The following is a 21,414-nucleotide window of genomic DNA, read 5'->3' as shown; positions in this document are numbered from 1 at the left end:
ACAAATCAACAAACACACATGAGACAGCATGTCAAACACAAGAACGAAAAGAAAAACTAAAAGCACCCAGCACAGCAGAACTGCCCACTCTTTCTGCTATTCAACCCCCTCCAGGGCTCAGAGGAGTTTCTGGTCCCTCTCCTGCAGCTTGTCTTCACCCTCTGAAGTCAAGGCTGCCAAAGAGGCTGACCGGGTTCCCGGATATAATCCCGCTCTCTTGTTCCTACTCCACTGTTTGTTTATGTCCCCATAATCCACTGAACCAGCCAGTGAGAGGTTAATGAAAAAACAACCTTTATTCAGAGGCTGAGCACATGGGAAACATCCAATGGCAGCCTGCCTGCTGCGTTCTGTTCAGTCCCAGCCACCTGGATCCACGGTGAGGTCCCAGCAAAGGCCTTCAGCTAGAGCCGCTGAACATCCCTCCCCATCTCCGCACAGACCTGGTGGGACCCAGATTGGACTGTAAGACTGAATTGTTGTAAGAGATCCGACTCTCTTGACAACCAGACAGTATCCCTTCTGCCCAAAATGCTTTTCCCGCCACTGACCAGCAGGGGACTTGAGAGTTCTTAGGCATTTTTGCACAAGTCCTGAGACTTGTCTGTGGTTGTCTGTTTGGTTTCTGTTAGTAACAGGCTAGCCTGAAACTCACAGCAATCCTCTTGCCCCAGCCTCCCGAGTACTGAGATTACAGATGTGACGTGGCACACCTTGGTGGTTGTGAGACTTCGCTCTGGGCCTATGCCCCAAGAATCCTTCATTTTTGTACCTTTCTTACCCCCAGATAAAAGATAGTTCTTTAGTTCCTCAGGAAGTCAAACTTCAAGGACCCATCAGAGAGCTAAAACACAGGCACCATGAAGGTCTACCAGTTTCCCCCCAAGCTGGAAGCTGAACTGAACTGTAACCAGCTCAGTTGTCTTAGTCAGATCATTGTTGGTACCCTCCCAACATCTGGTCACCCCTATGTGTTTATTTAATGTCAGGATCTAGAGTCTCCTGGAGGGAACACTGACTTGGGGTGCCTCAGGCTGAGTCACCTGGAGGCTGTGCCATGGAGAGGCACTTCTGGCCCAGATCAGACAGGAGTGTGCTTGCTCCCCCAGCCTTTCTGATTACATGGTGTCTTCTACTATGTGAGTCTGGAAAACGGAGAGAGAAAGAGAGGGAAAAAAAGGAAGTTAGATCTTGAAAAACTACAGAAATAAAAATTCTGACCTTGAGGCATATTAACTCCACACATGCCCTCCTGTGTCCCCTGAAATCGTTTGGTCCCTTAAAAAGAAAAAGCACAAACTAACAGAGGGCCATGCTGCTGCGGAAGGCACTGGTGTGCCATGCTAAGCCATGAGTGCCGGCCAAATATGGGTGCTTTGAAAGAAGCCACTAGCCAAGTGAGAGGAGCCTGGTTCATAAGCCAAGAACAAAAGTTCTTTTAGTGTAGAGGAAGGTTGGTCTCTTCATATTGAGCGTTGCTGCTCTGCCTGCTTCTCTTAGCCTTAGTTGTAAATGGTAACCAGGCCTACATCTCTCCCACACCCTGGGAACCACGGATCATCCCCTGCATCCTGGATGCAAGCTCCCATCATCCAAAGAGGTCATAGCCAAGGCCTGGGTCACAAGGAATCCACTGAGCTGTCCACGGTCCAGTGGAATTTCCGTGTAGAAATGTATGCTATGCCTGTAAGTCCTGCCCTCGGGTTCAGCAGGAGACTCGGGTCCTAATGAGGACCTGTGGTGGGCAAAGAGGGTCAGGCTATTTTAAAAACACCAACGACCCAACGGGCCAACGGGCTTCTGCTGGTGATTGTTAGTGTTGAGTGGGCCGTGATCACATCCTCTTTTAAGTCTGCAAAGCTTCCCACCTCTGGTTAAGTCATCTTCAGAGAAGGCAGACCAACACGACCCCGCAGTGCACCGAGTTTGGCCGGAGTGGGTACGCTGTTCTAAACACACAGTCGCCAGGGCAGAGACCTAGGTTACTTCTTCACCCGTTCACCCGCAGGCAAGCGGTAGCCCGGTAGCCGCGGCCTTTGCTCGCTGGAGGTGGGGGTTCGCGGGGCGGGGAAGCAGCTGCTGATTCGCCTTACTGGAAGCGAAGCACGGCGGCCTCGGGGACCTGCAGAGGGAAATAGGAAAGGAAGGGGATTCCCAGCTGGGAAAAGCCACCCTGGACGTGTGGGTCGAACACTAGCGAAGCGTTGAAGGGAGGTGGTAGGCTGGAGGAGGAGGCCAGCAGCGAGGCGCCCAGCAAGCCCGGCACGGACTTTGGGACCCCCGAGGCCTCTGCCCCTGAGGCCGGCTTTGGCCTCCCGGCCAAGATGCTGTCGATGCTGAAGCTCTTAGACTTGGAACCCTTGGGGGAGCCGCTGGGGGCGGGGCGCAGAGGGGATCCCGGGCGGTGCCCAGTGCGCTCACGCTGGCCACCCGCCGCTGCCCCCGCGCCCTGGGCTGTGCGGTCCGCGTCGGGGTCCCAGGGCTCGGGGCGGGACCAGGGAAGGAGCGCGGGCCGCGCGGTGCCTCCCGTCGGGGACTGAGCACGATCCGGTGCGCGCGGAGGGCGTGCAGTAACCAGGCCCGGACACCCTGAATTGCAGCCCACTTCGGCCTCCGGCTGCTCCGCCCGGGTGCGCTTGGCCTCCGGGGAACCCGCAGCGGGTTTGGGCTTCCTTTTCCTGCGCCGGTAGTTGCCGTTCTCGAACATGTCCAGACAGCGAGGGTCCAGTGTCCAGTAGCTACCCTTGCCAGGCCGCCCCTTCTCACGCGGCACCTTCACGAAGCACTCGTTGAGCGACAGGTTGTGGCGGATGCTGTTCTGCCAACCCTGGCGGTTGTCGTGGTAGAAGGGGAAACGGTCCATGATGAACTGGTAGATGCCATTCAGTGTGACCCTCTGCTCGGGCGCGTCCTGGATCGCCATGGCGATGAGCGCGATGTAGCTGTAGGGCGGCTTCTGCGGGGGCTCGGCGCGGCCAGGGCCGGCCAGCGCAGCGGCTGGGGTGAAGGCCAGGGGCAGCCCGGGCCTCTCGGGGCTGTACACGTACAGCAACGGCGAGGCAGCAAGAGCGGCCAGCGGGGGACTGAAGAGGTGGCTCATGGTGACAGCAGCCTCTGCGCTCCGCCACCGGGGCAGCCTAGGGACTTCGCCCCGTTCCAGGGCCCTCCTGGGGAGCCTTCTGTGTGTCTGCCCTGCGATCTGCCGTTCTCTCCAGCTCTCTGCGCGCTCTGTCCCTTCTTCATGGCTTTAAAAATGTTAAATAATTGTTGTAAGTTTGCTATTATGTGTTGACTTAGCGCTGGAAAATAAATTGTCTATGATAAACAGTCCTTGTGTTCTCAGCCCACCCACATTAATTAAAATTTCATTGCTGAAAATCTCCCAGCTCTTCCCTCCACGTGTCTTTTTGATACCAGCCAATCGGTTTCGGGGCTATTCCTCATTTGTTTATAGAATTAGTCTGTTGATAAGTCCGCCCACCCAAGTTGAATCAAGCTGTGTTTATTTGGAAAAATTTCCGGGCACCCAATATATAAACGCACTGATCTGATGTTTGAAATACCACGTCCACCCCTTGACGCTGTAAGCACACAGTCAGCGAGGCAGGATGTGGAGGGACGGGTGGCTCTCCCGGAGCTGGGTCTGCTAGGCCAGGAAGGAGGGATGGGGATGGGGGTGGGGGAGCAAACGGGTACATTTTAAAGCTGGGCTGGGGGACCCTCCCACAAAAAGAACTTTTATTTCCTTCCCCTAAGCTCAATAGACAATTTAAAGATAGAGCTCTTCCCTGCATTTAGGGGAGATGGGAAGACACTAGACACACCTTTTGGAGGTGAGCACTCTTTAGGGGACTACTGTCCCAGAGACCCCAACTAACAGGGTGGGGAGACTTAGGGAAAAAGGAGTGGGCCCCAGGAGCCAGCCTTTTTTGCAGAGGAACAGCTCTGGGAAGCTATAGGTGGACAGAGTACCTGGTCCCTAGCTCCATTAAAGACTGCAAAACAACCCCCACCCTGGAAAGTGGGGGTAAGGGAAAAAGGTCTTTCTGGTCTGGTTAAGTTTGCTAGCAAGGCACACCATAAAGGGGGGTGGTGGCAGCTGGCGGGGAGCTGGTGTTCGTGAATGTGGGTCTTTAGCTCCATACTCTGTGCCTTCCTGTTTATAACAAGGAGGGGGGTTACAACAGCTTTACAAGTGTGCACAGCTGGCTGGTGATTACATTAAGCATTTGTGAAGCCTGCGTGCTGGTCCCCCCCACCCCACCCAGGGGTGTAAGCACGCCCCCGCCCCGTCTCATTTTACATTTAGCCACGTCAAACTTTGAATCCAAACTCCTGAATGATGCTCATTCCAAAGGGGGCATCTCCCCAATTGGCTCCCCTCCAGTGGGGTAGGGATGCAGGTTAGCCTGGCATGGCCCTCTCTATTCACGATGTTTTGCCTTCCAGGGTTTTTTGAAAGGAAGTGGAAACAGTGTGAAGAACTGGGCTGGTAGCTGCCCCCTGGGTAATTTTCTGAAGAATTACTGGGGAAATGTTTGGAGGTGCAACTTGGTAAAGAATGCTACCCATGGAGGATGAGACACACTGAGCCTCCAGGGAGGGTGCCTGGTTTAGAGCAGTGGCTGGTACTCAGATGCTCTCTGAACGTGGAGAAGCGGGGTGATGATCGTTCCACTCGGAATATAGCCTTCGGGTTTAAGATGTCCTAGCATCCTACCACCACAGATGAGCGAGGAAGAAAATTGAAAATGGAAGTTTTACCACAGGTTGGAAAAAACAACAACAAACAAACAAACAAACAAAACTGATTTTGATGAAAATGGGCCTGAGGGAGTGTCCAGCTAGCCTTTGCCCACTCAATCTCCCTCTGTGACAGCAGCGCTTCTAACGTGAGTCCTGAAAGCAGCCCTGGCTATCCGCCTTAGTGAGAGGGTGGGGGGTGGAGGGTCGGAGTGTGTTTCTCTCGGAACCCTGGCTTTCACCAGAATACCCTTTTAAATTCTGGGGTGAAAGGTGAGTGAGCAGCCTCAATTGTGCCACCCCCGTCTCTCGATTCTGAATTCCCTTAATAGACTCAAACCCAGAACTAAGTCAGTGTCACCGTGCCCTCACCTCCACAGCCCGCGCCAATCCCAGAGCTCTCCAGGACCCCGAGTCCAGCACGCACCCTCGACCCTCCCGATAGGCGCGCCCCGCTGTGCTGTCCGGGCGAGTCTTCTGAACCCTAAGGCAAATCTGAGCTTGAATTCCAACAATAATAAACACCGCCCACTTTAGGCGTGGGCTGGTCGCTGGAGGAGACACGCCCGGTAGGTGGGCGGGGCACGGCTAGGAAAGGGGGAAAAGTTTAGAAACCTCCCGCAATATTGCACCAGCAGTTTTGAGGCTCAGGGCTGGCGTTTGGCAGCGTCTGCAGGAGGCTGGAGCCGGAGCACCCGGTCCGGTACGGGTGCGGTCTGCGTCCTGGGCTCCCAGGTGACACTCGCAGCCTTAGCACGGGAGGGCCAGCTGTGGGAGGATCCTCGCTCAGGGGCACCTTCCCGCCTTTCCGGGGATTGCGGCGCAAAGGCCAGGAGTCTACAAGCCTAGGAGCGGATGCGCCCTCGTGCGGAAGCTCAGTCCTCTGAAGATCGACCTGGCCTGGTGGGGGAGCCTGGGAGAAGTGGGTGCCCCAGAGAAAGAGGGGTTCTAACCAGGTTCCTTGAGTGTTCAAATCCAGAAAAACAAAAACAACAACAATAACGAAAACAACCTTGTAAGTACCGGGCAGGCAGTTGGAGACAAGTTACCTTCCTCCCAGGAGAGCCCCATGCTCCTCCAGACGCCTGGGAGCAGAATGGGCAGTGGTTTCTGCGTGGGATGAGGACTGACAGCCACAATCCCAGTACTGGGACAAAGCGGATGTGAGCTCCTCCGGGAGGTTGTGGGGAGGAGACAGGCCTCCCAAAAAGCCAGCACCGCGAAGAATGAGAGCCAGGATTCTCTCCCAGGCACACCCAGAACAAAGTAGGCCTCCAAATGAAGGGCTATCTGCGTTGTTCTCCCAGTATCTGCAATTCTTTTCCTATTCAGGCGACAGTATCATAAGTAGCACTGGGCCTCTGATCTCACCTAATAGTATGTTTGGGTGGGGACTCGGGCTGGTCACTTAAAACCGCTGTGGATACAGAGTGGTGCTAGGGCCCACTTTTAATCCCAGCACTCTGGAGGCAAAAGCAAGCGGATCTCTGCGAGTTCGAGGTCAGCCTGGTATACAGAGCAAGTTGCAGGACAGCCAGGCCTACACAAAGAAAACCTCTCTCAAAACACCACTGTGGACAAATCCTCTTTACTAAAGTGAATTGAGCACGACGTGCACTGCAAGTGCTCACAGAGGCAACTCTAAGCTTAAAGTAGCCTCAGGCATCTTATCAGAGCTGCTGGGGGAGGCTGAGGCAGGAGGAACCCAAGTTCAAGGTCAATCTGGGCTGCACAGCAGGTTCAAAGCACAATTGGGCAATTTAGTGAGACCCTGTCTCAAAGCATAAAATATGAAATACAAAAAAAAAAAAAGCAAATAAGGGATGGTTGCATTCTTCAGTTGGTAGAAAGCTTGCCTGGCAATCAGGAAGCCCACATAAATCAGGCATGGTGGCCTGTGCCATTAATCCCCGCACCGAGGAGTAGAAGTAGGAGGCTCAAGTTCAAAGTCGTCTTCAGCTACGTGGTGAGTTTGAGGTCAGCCTGGGCTACGTGAAATCCTGTCTGAAAAAGGAGAAGCTGAGAGCTGGTTAACTACTGGTAGTTAAGAACACTATTGCCAGGTGGTGGAGGCACTCGCCTTTAATCCCAGCACTTGAGAGGCAGAGGCAGGTGGATCGCTGAGAGTTCGAGATCAGCCTGGTCTACAAGAGCTAGATCAGGACAGCTAGGGCTGTTACACAAAGAAATCCTGTCTTGAAAAAACTAAAAACAAATAAACATAATAAATAAATGAATAAAAGAGCACTTTTCTTCTGGGAGAAGAATGTATGGTTCTCGTGAACCATGTTTGGTTCTCGGCACCCACACAGGTTAACTAACAACCACCTTGTAATTCCAGCTCCAGGGGCAGAATACTTAAAAATAAAATAGTTTTTAAATAAAGGGTTTTGTAGGGACAGTGATGTGACACTTGCCCAGCATGTGTGAAATGCAGGATTCAGTTCCCAGTAATATCACACACACACACACACACACACACACACACACACACACTTGCGCTTGCGTGCGCACACACATTAAAGGAAGAAGAAATCTTTGTGTTATTCTCATAAGAAGCTGAGGCTCAGGAAGTTAACTGTCTCAGTTCTCATTTAGAGACCTGTCCAAAGATAGGGACACAATTGTATTACAGCCACCGCCCTGTATGAGGCACCCAGGACCCTTGCGGGAAGAACTTCCTTCTCAAGCCCTTGCTGCAGCAGTGAAAGGCAAGCTTGAAGGATCCACCCATTCTACAAAGCATGAAACTGAGGCCAAGTCACAGAGTATTCCCCAGTTACTGCCACTTGGGTAACCAGCAGAGTGGGAATCCCAAGTCACAGGTTGTCCTCAAAAGTGGATTCAGTGGGGCCCCGAATGCTCAGGTGTCCTCAGGAGAAAGATGAAAGATTGGAAAGTGTGCAGCCCCAGGGTTGGGAGTCTCAGGGTACCCCGAATCCTCATAAACTCAGAAGGCTTTATTTCTTCTCCCCTCCCTCTTTGAAAAGAGCCTAGCAGAGTCTTGCCCTGTTTCCCCTAGGGGGTGCAGATGGGGGTAGTGTCTGAAGAGAAGGGAGGCTGGGCCTGGTCAGCTGATGCTAAGTGGGGCCCAAAGAGCAGAGCAGGGTTTTCCAAATGACATACTTATTTATAGAGCACCTTGTTCCCAGAAAGGATGGGAAGGCTCCCAAGGAGGCCCTGGGGGCACGTCCACTACCCCACTCGCAGCCATCCAGATAGGCAAGATAGACACAGAAATGCCTTCTGAGAAAGTTCTCCCTAACAGTGAGGGTAGAGCTGGAACTGCCCCAAACATACACAATTAAAACTCTATTTCACAATCCTAAGAAATATCACCTAAGAACTGGCCTCAAAGTTTACAGGAATGGGATGAAGTTAGACCAATTATGGGGCCAGAATGATGTGGGGGGGGAGCTTTGACTGTAGATAGACTCCCTGGGAGGCAGGGTGTCTAGGGAATAGCAGAGTCAGGGCTGGAAGGCCACAGCTGTCTAATAGCCATCCAGTCTTATCACCTCAGTGGCAGACACTGAGATCCAAAAACACAAGGCCATACTCCATGGCAGAGCAGAGCAAGTCCAAGTCTCCCATTACCCAGCTCTGAGTCACCTAGGATGTCACTGCCCCTCCCTCCCTCCACCCCAGCTCTGCGTACTTAGGGCCCCAGGATGAATTCCCACATTTGGATGCTTAGAAAGCCAACAGCACCCAAAGAGACAGGCTCCACCGTCCAACAGTACCCATGGCACAGCTGTGCACATCTGTCTGCTGTCCTCCCTGCAGAGCGGGGATGTTGGCGAGTAAGAAGGCTGACGCAAGTTAAAAGTGCATGACACCTTCCCAGGCACTGTCCCCAATGAGGCTGGTGGGTGCCAGCCCCCTAGATACCCTGGAAGCATGCTACCCCTTCCTCGCGTGCCTGTGTCTGAAAGCAAACATTTCAAACGCCTTGGCAGTGGAGGGCAAGCAAGAAAGGCGGGCAGGGAATGCTTCCCGAAGTTTGGGAAAGCATTCCAAATATTCTGAGCTGGATGGCTGGGGGGTGGGGAGTGGCACTCTGAGGCTCGGACCCAGCAAGCTGTCTCCACCTGAACTGGAAATTGGCTGGACGTGCGGTGTCTCCTTCCCTAGCTGAGTCACCCGCTGACCCATCTTCAGGCTGCTGCTGGGGATCAGGAATGTAGAATGACAGATGACCCTGAAGGACGAGGCAGTTTTGGGGGAGCTCGAAGGCTGGGTGAGGCAATTTCCCACATTTTTATTCATACCTACCTGTTTTGGTTTACAACAAAGTCAGAGATTCCTGCCTCCACCTTTGGATTTGGGAGTGGAGATGAGTTGAAGAAGACACCGGTCACCAGACTTCATTTGCATAGTGCTGAGAACTTTCTTCTGTAACATGAAGTTCACCTGCCTTCCCCAGAGCCCAGACAGCGGGGCTGGAGGGCAGAGGACCCTGAAGGGTACGAGGCCAAGTGCTGGTATTCCCTGGATCCTTCGTTTATCAGCTCCTTCTAACATTTGATCTTCATTTAGTTCAGTACGAAGGAAGTAAGACCGGTCTATCTCCCAGGCGACAGTGTGTGGAGATGGGGGACACACTCTGGACCAAAGTCACTGTCAGTTTTTCATCTGCTGTGACAGGCCACCTGAGCCAGGCAGTGAGGCCTCTAGCTGCGGATCCAAGCTGGTTTGGAGAGAGGTGTGAACAGGGACCAAGCTGGGGGGCACTTCCCGAAAAACAGCAGGCGTGCCAGTGGCGGTGTAACTTCAGACTCAGAAGGCAGTGGCTGTACAGTGCTCCCTCCCGGCCACGGGGTCTGAGCTGGGAGTGTGAGGCATGGAGGGCTCTCTGCAGACCCCGATCTGTCAAAATTGAGCGCTGTTGATCAGTGCACCTGGTTAAGGCCGGCTGGTTCTTGGGAGCAAACCCACAGGAACGTCTCAGCCAGTGTTGAAGGGGCCTGCTTTCGTCTTTATCCGCCCTATCTGTGTGATCTGCCAAGCCGCACCGTTTTCTTGAGGCATGGTTAACAAACAAGGTTGTGTTTGGATGGACAGCAGAATCACCCTGGCAGAGAGCTGGACTACCTGGGGTAGGCACTCCAGGCCTTCCACCTCAGAACTCTTTGCCCCCTTTTCCTGGAATGTCCTGGACTTGCCAGGGACAGAGAGGAGGCCTAAGGAAGAGCAGAGTTAGGGGAAGTGAGCTAAAGACAATCTGCGTTCCCATAGAACGTTCTAGTGCAAGGAGTATCCAGCTCTCAGAGTGGCTGGTACGACCCCAATATTGGGGCCCGACCTTGCCTCCTTGTTGCTAGCAACATTGGGGAGCTTCCTGATCGATCTGGACTGATAAGTCCCTGGTAGTAAGGAGACTGCAGCGAAGGCTAGGCCAAACAGCTGTGAGCCTGAGAATTAGAAACCCAACCTTCCTAGCCTATCCTTCTCCACTGCCCAGAGGAAGTGACACCCCAGACCAACATTTCCCAGGGCCCTATTTTTCACTCTTGCTGCTCCAGGCCGCCTGGAAAAAGCCGGCAACACAAGCCAGCTACCTGTGTTCCAAGGAAAAATTTGGTATAGGGCCTGCTCTGGGGGCTTTCCCCAGGCTACCTACCCCAGAAGGGTTCTCTTTAAGAGCTCCCCCATTCCCAACCACCTCCTTTCTTTCCCTCTGGGTCAGTCACCAGGCTCCAGAAAGTTCCAGATCTTAAGAGGAGGGCACACTTTCTGAGAGGCCCCTGAAACATCTGGGAAAGGAGAGAGCCAGCTGGCTGGGCAGCAGTTCGCTTCTCCTGGGGCAAGTGGTTTGAAGAGTACGCTGCAAAATGAAACCAGCATCGGGAGGGACCAGCGTCTCCAGAACTCCTCCTAAGCTACCTGCCCCAGCCCAGGTAAGCCCTCCATGACCCCACTTTATGAAAGGTTGTGAAGCATGGGCCACCTTCTGGTGCTGCAGGTTGAAAGACTGTCTTACGCATATGGGAGGAATCAGCAGGATTCAAACATTCCCTAATTCTAGCTCAAAATAGCATAAATAGCAGTTTTAACAATAAGATAATACACGTGCTTCAGTGGCTACCACTGAACCAAGCAGATGACCTCCTGCAAAGTCCTCCTTGGTCAACGTGTTCTATGCAGGAGGAAAATCCCTGGGCACAATACAGGTTACCAACTGGGGCGGGACTCCATGATGCTGAGCGCCTAAGGACCAACACACAGGCCTGCAATGAAGTCAGCCAGCAGAAAGGTAAGAAAGACATCCACCCCACAGGGTAATTCCAAGGTTCGTCCCTATCAAAAAAAAATTTTAAGAAAAATAATCTCCCTGTTCTTTAGCGAGCTGAAAACCAGATCGATTTCAGCCAGCGCTAAAATACGGAGTTTTTAAGGGGCACCGTGGCTTCCCTTTTCACCTCAGGGGGTAAATATTTGAAGCCCAAATTGAGAAATAAATCAGATCGAAAGTCACTTCTAATCTGATCCCCAGCCATTAAATACATCGATCCTCTTTCGCTCTTGCAGGCAGGGTTCAAACAGTAACAGGACAACAAGTCCGCATTTAAGGAAACGCAGGGGACACCGGACTCACCCAGGCTCTGGCTGAGCTGAGAGTGGTGAGCTGTGACCGTTTGTCCATTCTCTGTTTCTCCCCTTAAACAGGGGACAGCTGGACACCGAGAAGGAGCAACACCATCTTGTTTTGACAATTGGCAAGCGTTTTCTGCATCCCGAAAAGCATTTTGTTCGGAGGCCAGCTAGCTGCCCTCAGGCAACCCTGTCCGTGTGTTGCGGGTTAGGACAGTTTCTGAGACTGTCTTGAGAAAAATCCCAGGGCGGGATACGTCAACAAATCAAGAGCCCTCTCTTTACTAAAGGAGAGCTCCATTGTCCCATGGTGCGTATGTGCACCTATGTACCAGGCCACCTGCACCATAAAATAGTCACAAGTGGGTTTACTACAACTTATTTCTTTTTAATTCAAGAACACAAAGACACTGTCCGAACTTTGGGCAGGAAAACAACATGGGTTTATTTTAAGGTAAATACAACATTGAGACCACATAAGACAAACACAGATGAAGTTAAATTTTTAAGTCTTTTGGTGTCTGTTAGGAATACTCCAGATGGCGTCTAGAGTACAAAGCCACCACATTTCCTTAATTAAAAGTATCAGATACTTGACTTCGTTATCCACCACCAACAAAAAAATAAATAAATTATTTTCTTGTTTTGTAAAAGATCTACAGTTGAGAGGAGAATTCTATTTTATCATGGTACTGTGGGGAGAAAAACCCACATTGGTTTCTTAATTCAATTTGGCAGAAACGGTTGGGCAAGATGAAGCCTTATCCAGTGGACACAACTTTAAATATTATATTAAAGGCTCTGGGCAACAACAAGATAGCCTGGTTACAAATCCGCACTCGTTTACAGAAGGCACCCTATCCAAAGAGACCTCATGCGCCCCTGGGGAGTCTCCACAGAAAGTCATTAGGGGTCCCTGTGGGATTTGGTCCACAAACTAATCTGTGAAGCCCAAGGGGAGCAAGCGCAGTATCCGGGTAGGGGAAGGAAATTTTTAAAAATCGGTATTTCGTTTCGGTGGGCTGTGTCCCCGTTAGAGGGACTCGCTGGGATCTCGGAAACCGAGTTGCGGATAAGTTACCTGCGAGTTGCGCGGAGCTCTCTGCTCCCGGGTCTGAGAGAGAGGCGCGTTCCGTCGCTTTCTGCGGCTCCGTCGAAGAGGGTCCATCGGGGAGGCGAAGCCGGTGTGGGCCTGAGGCAAGGACGGGCTGGGAGCGTCAGTATTTGGTGCAGTCGTAGGAGTAGGGGGCCGCGTGGCGGTAGAGGGACGGCGCGGCTCGGTAGGGCAGCTGACAGCTCGCATTGCTCACCTGGGACTCCCCGAGGGTTGAGTTTTCCAGTCCCAGCCGGTGCGAGTTGAACATCTCCCGGACGTTGGGGAAAGTTTGCTGTTGGGTGGCGAACGTGTGGCCGGGGAGGTGGCTCAGGTCCCCGCTGTGGTTCAGATACCAGGAGGTGGCCTGGGTGGCAGGCTGCGGCGCAGGAGGGGGCTGCGGGGCGGGCGGCGGCGCCTGTGGATGGAGGTGGCCGTGATGCTGGTGGTGGTGACCCGCGGCCCCCAGCGCGCCCTCCTGGCCCGCCGCGAGGTTGAGGGCTCCGAGTGGGGAGCCGGGGCCGCTCGGGTGGTCCGACAGAGCCTCGTCCAGAGCGGGCGGGACGCACACGTGCGCGGGTCGCTCGGCCCCGGTGTACAGACTCATTGCCCGCATGCTGCACTGGTAGCCCGCCGAGCTCGCAGCCTCCAGGCCCTGCGCGCAAGGCTGCGCATAAGCGGCGGGTGGCGCGGCGGCGTAAGGCAGAGCCAGCGGCGGCACCACCAGGCCGGCGCGCGCGGCCGCCGGGCTCAGATCGCCGCCCGGAGGCGACGTGCGCAGCGTCATGATGGTCTCCACGCTGAAGCCTGGCAGCCCGTTGGGCGCCGCGGCGTGGTGCTCAGGCAGCGAGCCGTCTGGGGAGCCAGCGGGAGTGGAGGCTGCGCTGCGGGGACTAGCCTGCAACGCGCCCTCGGGACTCAGCGTCTCCACCTTAGTGATGACGGGCAGTGCGGGTGACGCCGCCTCGCTCTTGACCACCACTTTCTTCTCGGCCTCCTTGGGCGCGTCTGCTACCGGGGTCCCCGTCGGGGCGCCCTTGGCTGCAGCCGGGGGCGGCTCCTTGAGGTGGGCCCGTTCCTCCTTGTCCTTGGGCACGTCCTTCTTCTTGAATCGCCGGCGTCGCCGTAGAAAGCTGCCATTCTCGAACATGTTGTAGGAGTCTGGGTCGAGCGTCCAGTAGCTGCCCTTGCCGGGCTTCTTGTCGTCGCGCGGCACCTTCACGAAGCACTCGTTGAGCGACAGGTTGTGGCGGATGCTGTTCTGCCAGCCCTGCTTGTTCTCGCGGTAGAAGGGGAAGCGGTCCATGATGAACTGGTAGATACCGTTCAGGGTGATCTTCTTCTCGGGGGCGTTCTGGATCGCCATGGTGATGAGCGCGATGTAGCTGTAGGGCGGCTTCACCAGGTCCTTGGGCGCCGCGGGCTGGTGGTGGTAGGGCGCGTAGGAGCGGCCCATGCCGGCGCCGTACTGCTCCGGGTGACCCGAGTAGACGCCCATGGGGCTGGCCATGCCGCCGTAGCTGCCCGCTGCCCGGTAGTAGTTTTGCTCGCTCAAGTAGGGCACCACTCCCAAGGCGTTGGGGTCCGACACCGAGTAGCGCGCCTGCATGCTGCGTCCCAGGCGCTCGGCCGCCGCTTGTGCGCACCGACTGCGGCCCGCGGCGCGCGAGGCCTGGAGCAGGAGAGCAGGAGGGGACCGGGCGGCGCGGGCAGCCCCTGCTCGGGGCAGCCTCGCGAGCCACGCGCGGAAGGCGCCGGCGCTCGGGCCGACCGGGAGCGCTCGGGTTCAGCCGACCGGGCGGGTCAGCATCCTGGAGGGCGCGCCCGGGGCGGCCCCGCTGGCCGCGCGCTCTCGGCCCAGCGGGTGGCAGCCCTGAATTGGTGGCAGGGACGCCACGGAGCGAGACCGACCCTTCTGAACGCTAGGAAAGGAGATCGCGGCTCTCGGGGCCCCGCCAGTAGAACGGCAGCCCGCAGCCTCAGCGAGCTAGGGTCCGGAGAAGCAGCCTGGCCGAGCCCGGAAAAAGAAGCAAAATCCCTTTTAGGGATTGGGAAAAGTTTCAAAAGTCTTCAGGCGCAAAGCGAGTTTTTACTTTCCTCAGGCCGCGCCCCCTCCAGGAAGTTTGAACCAATCATCTGGCAGCTGTGAGGAGGATGGACCCAATCAGGGCGAGAAGCGGTGGAACCCGTCGGCTCTAAGACCCAGCTGCTCTTAGCCAGAATTTTCTCCCCTCCACCCCCTGTAGCTCAAGTTAACTTGAGGACTTTTAAAAATAAGTTACATCTTATTAAATTTTATTTTATTATCACATTTTGTTTAACGAGACCACGTGTCCACAGCAAAAATTAAAACCCGTTCCTTTACAAAATTGAAAAAAAGAGGTTTAGTTTGGAATTTAAAATCGAATTGATGAAGTTGGGCAAAGGTCTGCCCCATCAAGACCTTGTAAGTAGCAAAGATTCTAAAGATTTTTCTTATTAATGAGTGAAGAGGCGAATAATTAGATTTCTTAATTATCGGGGCCTAGTCGTAATGGGTTCAGAGCAAACCAATTGAGCTGGCTGGGCCTCCTGAACACAATGGTGAATAAATCCACTGGGCGCTTCGAGGTCGGAGTGTTGAAGAAGAGCCCACAAAGGAGGCCGGGTTGTAGAATTCGGTTCCTCTCGCTCCCACGCCTGGGGGTCGGGCTGGGGAGGAAAGCTCGGTGGGAAAGCCAAGCCGGGAGGGAACACCTCTGGAGCAATTGATCCTAAGTCTTAGCTGTGACAGATCTGCGTCCTCAAGCCCATTTTGTGGGGCTCAGGGAGCGCGTGAGTCGGCCACTTGTTCTCTCCCTCTCCTCTCCCGCATAGACGCGGGCTAGCCTCCAGTGTCATCCATCTGGTTGCTTTCCCTTCTCCAGCTATAGAGTTGCTTTGGCGATTTTTTAATTTCTGTGCTGCCCCGAAGGTGTCCCCAATGCAGTCCGGGCCATGGTACCCCACCCCGCGTGGGGAGTTCCAGGCCTGCTTTCCACCCGGGGCTTCGCCACCGGAGACTTACTGGAGTGCTTGCACTGCATGGCCTCCGAGCCTGGCCCGCGCCAGATCACACTCTGCGGCCAGCATCTTTGGGATTTGTAAATTGACTATATTTCAGTTTGTTTGTTTTGCTGAGTTTTGATAAGGTGAGCTGGGGACCAAGGGCTCCTCAGAGGGCCTGGCAACTGAAGGCTATTTTATCGCTGCCAGCCTTGCTGCATAGCCATGCGAGGTCTCCAACATTCAGGCTTTTGCCTTCCCTCTAGGAATCCCAGGGACGGTTTGTTTATTTGTGGAGTGCTTATTTATTCCTTCAACACCTCAGGTCGTCAATGGATCCCTGCTCGCCCGCTTCCCCAGAAGCACTGGCTCATCATCCCTTCCGAAAGGCTCTATGCCCCGCCGAACCTTCTGGAAGTTGTTGGTCCGGTTGGGTAGGGAAGAAGGCGACAGATAAAACATTTGTTTCAGCTTTCCGTGCCCCCCCACTCCCCCCCCCGCATTAGATTTTCAGCAAAAGGCGGTGAGACATTAGAGACTTCTTTTTCAGCGTTGACGCTTGAGTAGATGACAATAGTGGCATCGTGTGAATTACCATCAAAACAATCAAATAAATATTTGTGTGTGCTATCTTTGACTCAGGATTTAAAGGGAAGGGAGGTACAAGACCCTCTGACCTGAAGTATCTTGGGAAACACATTTTTTTTTTTTTTGGCTGTTCTGGATTCTTCTTTGACACATTTCACCTTCCCCTCTTTAAGCAGGAAGATAATGCTTCCCGGGTCCGAGTTCCGGTTTAAGCTTTTCCCCTACTCTCAGGCTCCCACTAAGACCTTATTGTTCCAATGCCCCTAGTGTATTTGCGCTCATGTGTTTTGGGGGAGGTTTTTTTTTTTATGACTATGACAGAAAGTGCCTTTTCACCCCTGAAGCTCGTGGCAGGCAGTGTTGAATTTTTCTCACGATTTTACTGGAAATTCCACTCACTGATCAAGAAACACTCCCCCCATCTGTGGGCTTCCTGCAGGGACACTGTTTACTTTGTTCTTATGAGGGATGTGTGTGTGTGTGCGCGCGCGCGTGTCCGTATGTGTCCACGCCCGTGTGTGCCCATATGTGTCTCTGTGTGTTCTTATATGCCTGTGTCCGTGTGTGTCTGTCTGTCTGTGTGTCCGCTTAAGTAGCTTTATCAAAGCACAGGGCAGAAACCAAACAACTCCGACTATGAAATCTAAATTCCCAAAGGCCACTTTCTGCCTGCGTATGCCCAGGATTGAACTAGTGTCTGCTAGGAAGAACATTGGTTTAACCGTCACATACAGTTACTACCCGGTCTCAGAGAGGTGGTAGGGACGTTCCCCCTCTCTGAACCTGGACTCCTCCAACTTCTATAGAGCAAAGAGAGATCTGTTTGTTCCGGTTTCTAAAACAGCACCGCACACACCTGGACTTGGCAGGCACCACATCACGCGGCTCCAGCAGCCTGCAGAGGCCTCAGGGGTCTAAGAGTTGCTACATTCTTGCTTATTGCCTGTTCCTTCTCTTCCTTGTCTTGTTGTCAGCGAGACGAAAGCAAATCAGACCCCAGAGGGCCCTGTGTGTTAGTCAAATAATAAGCGATGAAAAGGGCAGAGAGTTGCCTCCCTGGCCCTTCTTCCTCCGCAGACGCCACGACTCCAGCACCTGGAGACACGCACTCCGTGGGTGATGGTGCCATCGTGAGGCCAACTGGGGAACTACATCGAAAAAAGGGGGGGGCAAAGAATGCCAGACAGGTTTGGTTCTAATGAAGGTGCTGACACCTTGTGGACGCCAGCGTGCTTTGCACTGCAAGAATAAAGCGTGCAAAAACTCAGAAAGAAGGTCAAGTCAACTGGGCCTGGCGGTTAGCTTACAAAAAGTCGTTTTCCATAGCTTTGCCATGTGTCAAGGCTGCTGAGTGACAGAAACATCTTTTGAGACTATTGGAAGTTTCCAGAGCAGCAAGGAGGTTCTGCACATCCTCGCTAGCTAGAATTGCCTGACACCTGCGGGGGGGGGGGGTGTTGTGGGAGGGTTGGGAAGTTAAGCAGAGAGCTATTAGGATGTGAAATGACAGACCGTTTCTGGAGGGTCCCGAGACTTCTGTCTTTCAGGCCCAGCATGGACCAATGCAAGAAAGCTGGAAGCCGATTTTGTTCTCAGCTCTTTGACTAGCATCCTTTGGGCTCAGGAGATGCCTCCAGTTTTAGGAATGAGATAGCAGAAAAGTCTTAGATTCCCAGGCTACTTAAGAACTGACCTGTGCTGGGCGGTGATGGCACATGCCTTTAATCCCAGCACTAGGGAGGCTGAGGCAGGCAGATCTCTGTGAGTTCGAGGCCAGTCTGGTCTACAAGAGCTAGTTCCAGGACAGGCGCCAAAGCTACAAAGAAACCCTGTCTCAAAAAAACAAAACCAAAAATAAATAAATAAATAAACTGACCTGTGAGTTAGACATGGGCAGGGAGACATCCCCCCTTTTCGAGATAGGGTCTTGCTATGTGGATACCATACCCCATCAGAACCGCAATCTATCTATCTATCTATCTATCTATCTATCTATCTATCTATCTATCTATCTATCTAATCTATCTGTCCATCCATCCATTTATTTGGGTTTTTCCAGGCAGGGTTTCTCTGTGTAGCCTTAGTCATCCTGGAACTCACTCTGTAGACCAGTCTAGCCGTGAACTCCGAGATCTGCTTGCCTCTGCCTCCAAAGTGCTGGGATTAAAGGTATGAACACCACTGTCCAGCCTCAGAGCTACTTTTTAAACAACCCTCATGAGTCAGCTTCTAGAGATTACCTTTTTCAGGACAGACGTTTCAGCCCTTGATGGATCCAAACTCATTTTTACTGAGAATGACTTTTTTTTTTTCTGGAGTTGAGATGGTGAAGATAGGGGTGAGGGTGGGAGGGTCAAAGGGCATTAAGGAGACCCAGTGGCTACATGCAGTGTTTGATGCTAGGTGGTATAAAGTTCAGAACAAATAAAGGGCAGGCAGGTCTGAAGGAATCAGAATCCAGAGTGTGCGTGGTTATAACTATCTCTCCCAGATCAAGAGCCCTGAGTGAGATGGGACTGTGCTCAGGTAAGAACACGCTCTGTCTGGAGCAGACATGTGTCATAATATTTAGGGCTAATGTCACAGTCTGTGCAAATCCGAAAAGATTTGAAAGGTGCTGCAGAGCAGAGTGATTGCCTGGCACACAAGGCCCTGAGTTCCATCCCAGCACTGGAAAGAAGGGAGGGATAGAGGAAGCGGGGAGGAAGAACAGGAAGGCGGGGAGAGGGGAGGAAGGGAAGAGGAAGGAGGAAGGAGCAGAGGGAGGGGGAGCAAATACTCACCAATGATGGCACCTTAGCCAGCTTTCTGCACCGCTGCCCATGATAAACCACTCTGACAAAGGTGATTTCAGCTCACAGCTCCTCATCTTTGGGGTGGAGGGGGGTCTCGTCACAGGGCAGGAGCTTGAGGCAGCTGCCCACATGACAGCTGGCACGCTAGTGTTCCACTCTGTTCCGTTTCAGACAGTGCAGGACTCCAGCCAGGGGGTGGGCATGTCTGCAGCGTTGGCTCCTCTCATCTCCAGTAAGGCCATCAAGGTAATCCCCACAGTCATGCGCAGAGTCCCCTCTCCCAAGTGAGTATAGGTTCTGTCAAGTTGACGATCAGCACTAACGCAGGTGACAGGAACAGGAAGAGGGTCCTACAAATGGCTTTTAAATTAGGGCCTCCGCTGCGCTATTCTTGCAAGTTTTCTGTTAAATTTGGAAATTTTCAAAACTCAAAATATCATCATAACTCTGGAAACAGAAAAAATGACAGAAAGCCAAGGTCTTTCCACAATAGTGGATGTAGATGTTTGCCAAGAATCACCAAGGGTCCCCTCTACCACTGTTCCGGGATTTTCTCAAACTCCAGCCCCAAATGGATGCTGTGAACACTGTGACTCACCTTCCTCCCTGTGAGAACCTGTACTAGGAGGTCAGAAAGGAACTGAACTGTCTCCAGGGACGAGGGGAGAAAGAGGTAAGGAGGTAGACACTTGGCCTTTGTGGGATTTGCAGCCTGCTGGGTTGACATTCCCAGCTCTGAGCACGAGCTGACTCAGATCCCCCAATCTGGACTGGTGACTCATAGAGGCCATTAAGACTGACACTGGGACCTCACAGGAACAACAGGACCCCTGTCCTGTACCATGGGATCCCCTTTACCTTTAGGGGTGACAAAGCTAGGGTTGCCCTCACCCTGATTCCACCCTCTTCAGGCCCATTGTACCTGCTGAGCCTTCGGCTGTCCCTCAAGTTCAGGTACCTGCTCCCCAGCCTCCTCCTCTGATGCCTCACCTATGTCCCCCTACACACACACACACACACACACACACACACACACACACACTCCTGACCCTGTTCTATTTCTCAGCCACACCAATCAGTCTGATGCGATCTGCTTCCATTTGTTGCCAGGCCACACATACAGCAGAAGGAAGTAGGGGCAGGGCATCCTAGAACCCTGCTGCTAAGATCTCTTCCTTTTTAAATTAAAAATGTTTTGCATTTATTTATGTGGGGCAAGGGAATGTGGGCCAAGGTGACTGTGGAGGTCAAAGAGCAACTTTCAGGCATCAGAAATCCGTTCTGTGCTTCCACCATGTAGGTCCTGGGCTCTGAGGTCCTGCCTCCCAATCCAAAATAAATAAATGAATGACTGTTAAAATCTACTGGAGAGGCATTCTCCCCCACTTCCAGGGAAATGTGTTCTATCTAAGAGGGCTTCAGGAGAGTGAGCCAAGTCCTGGAAGGCCGGTAACCAAGTGTCTGCACAGAGAGGTGCTGGTCTCCAGTCCAGGTCCCAGTCCTTTCTCAGAGCTCAGTCTGACCGTGTTGTCTCCTACCATAGTAATGACAATCCTAGAAACCAGAGGTCACTAAACAGGACACCACCATTTCCTCCTTCATGCCACATGTCCAAGTTAGAAGGCATAAGAAATGGCTCAGTCAGTAAAGTGTTAGCCTTGTAAGCAGCACCCATGTTAAAGAATAAAAATAAATATCTGGGTGTGGTAGTGGGCCCTTGGAAATCCAGCAGATTTTGAAATACAGGCAGATTCCTCTGGATGATCAAAAAACAAGGTGGATGACTTATGAGGGTGACAACAGCGTCCTTATGTGTGCTTACATAGTAAACACCATCCCAACACACACACACACACACACACACACACACACACACAGAGGAAAAGAAAACACCAGCTGAGGTGTGGTAACACAGGCCTGTAACAATCCTAGCACTTGGGAGCATGGGAGGCTGAGGCAGGAACATTGTGAATTCAAAGCCAGAACAGAGAGTAAGACCCTGTCTTAAAACATCTAAAGGAGCAGGAAGAGGCAGAAGGAAAGGAGAAAAAGAGGGAGAAGAAGGAGGACAAAGAGGAAGACCAGAGGAGGAGGGGCAGAAAAGGAAACAGTAGCCAGGCATGATGGCACACACCTTCAATTCCAGCACTTGGGAGGCAGAATCAGATGAATTGTTACGGAATACTTAAAAGATGTGTTACATTTGTTTATGCTGTGGAATATTACCTTAACTGTATAAAGGTTTGTTACTTTTCTTTCTGCTGCATTCCATTAACAATGTAAGGTGTGTTACATTTGTTCCTGCTGCATTTGTTTAATTAAGTAAAGATGTATTGCATTTGTTTCACCTTCCCTGCCTAAGGCACCTAATTGGCCTAATAAAAAGCTGACCAGCCAACAGCTAGGTAGGAGAGGAATAGGTCGGGCTGGCAGGCAGAAGGAATAGATAGGAATCTAGGTTCCAGAGAGGAGAGGGAGACTCCTGGGGGTAGCCAGACAGCCATTATTAGCCAGACTGGAGAAGCAGTGAAAGTCAGATACAGAAGTAAAGGAAGGTAAAAGTCCCCAAGGCAAGAC

At 52.8% G+C, this 21,414-nt stretch overlaps 2 protein-coding genes across 2 annotated transcripts; both read right to left on the bottom strand.

The window, feature by feature from the left end:
* Positions 1–363: 363 nt before the first annotated feature.
* On the bottom strand, positions 364–5,185 carry Foxl1 (forkhead box L1). The gene is made up of 2 exons (XM_050165282.1): positions 5,116–5,185; positions 364–3,245 (listed from the first exon to the last, which is right to left on the bottom strand). Exon 2 carries the CDS (start codon positions 3,098–3,100, stop codon positions 2,090–2,092), a length of 1,011 nt encoding a protein of 336 aa, XP_050021239.1. The 5' UTR covers positions 3,101–3,245; positions 5,116–5,185; the 3' UTR covers positions 364–2,089.
* Positions 5,186–11,764: 6,579 nt separating this feature from the next.
* On the bottom strand, positions 11,765–14,520 carry Foxc2 (forkhead box C2). The gene has a single exon (XM_050165268.1). It carries the CDS (start codon positions 14,037–14,039, stop codon positions 12,555–12,557), a length of 1,485 nt encoding a protein of 494 aa, XP_050021225.1. The 5' UTR covers positions 14,040–14,520; the 3' UTR covers positions 11,765–12,554.
* Positions 14,521–21,414: the final 6,894 nt, after the last annotated feature.

The sequence above is a fragment of the Alexandromys fortis genome, unplaced genomic scaffold, assembly GCF_014885135.2.
Source record: "Alexandromys fortis isolate MF-2015 unplaced genomic scaffold, M_Fortis_MF-2015_v1.1 scaffold_165, whole genome shotgun sequence".
NCBI lineage: Eukaryota > Metazoa > Chordata > Mammalia > Rodentia > Cricetidae > Alexandromys > Alexandromys fortis.
This window is presented reverse-complemented; position numbering and strand designations above follow the sequence as displayed.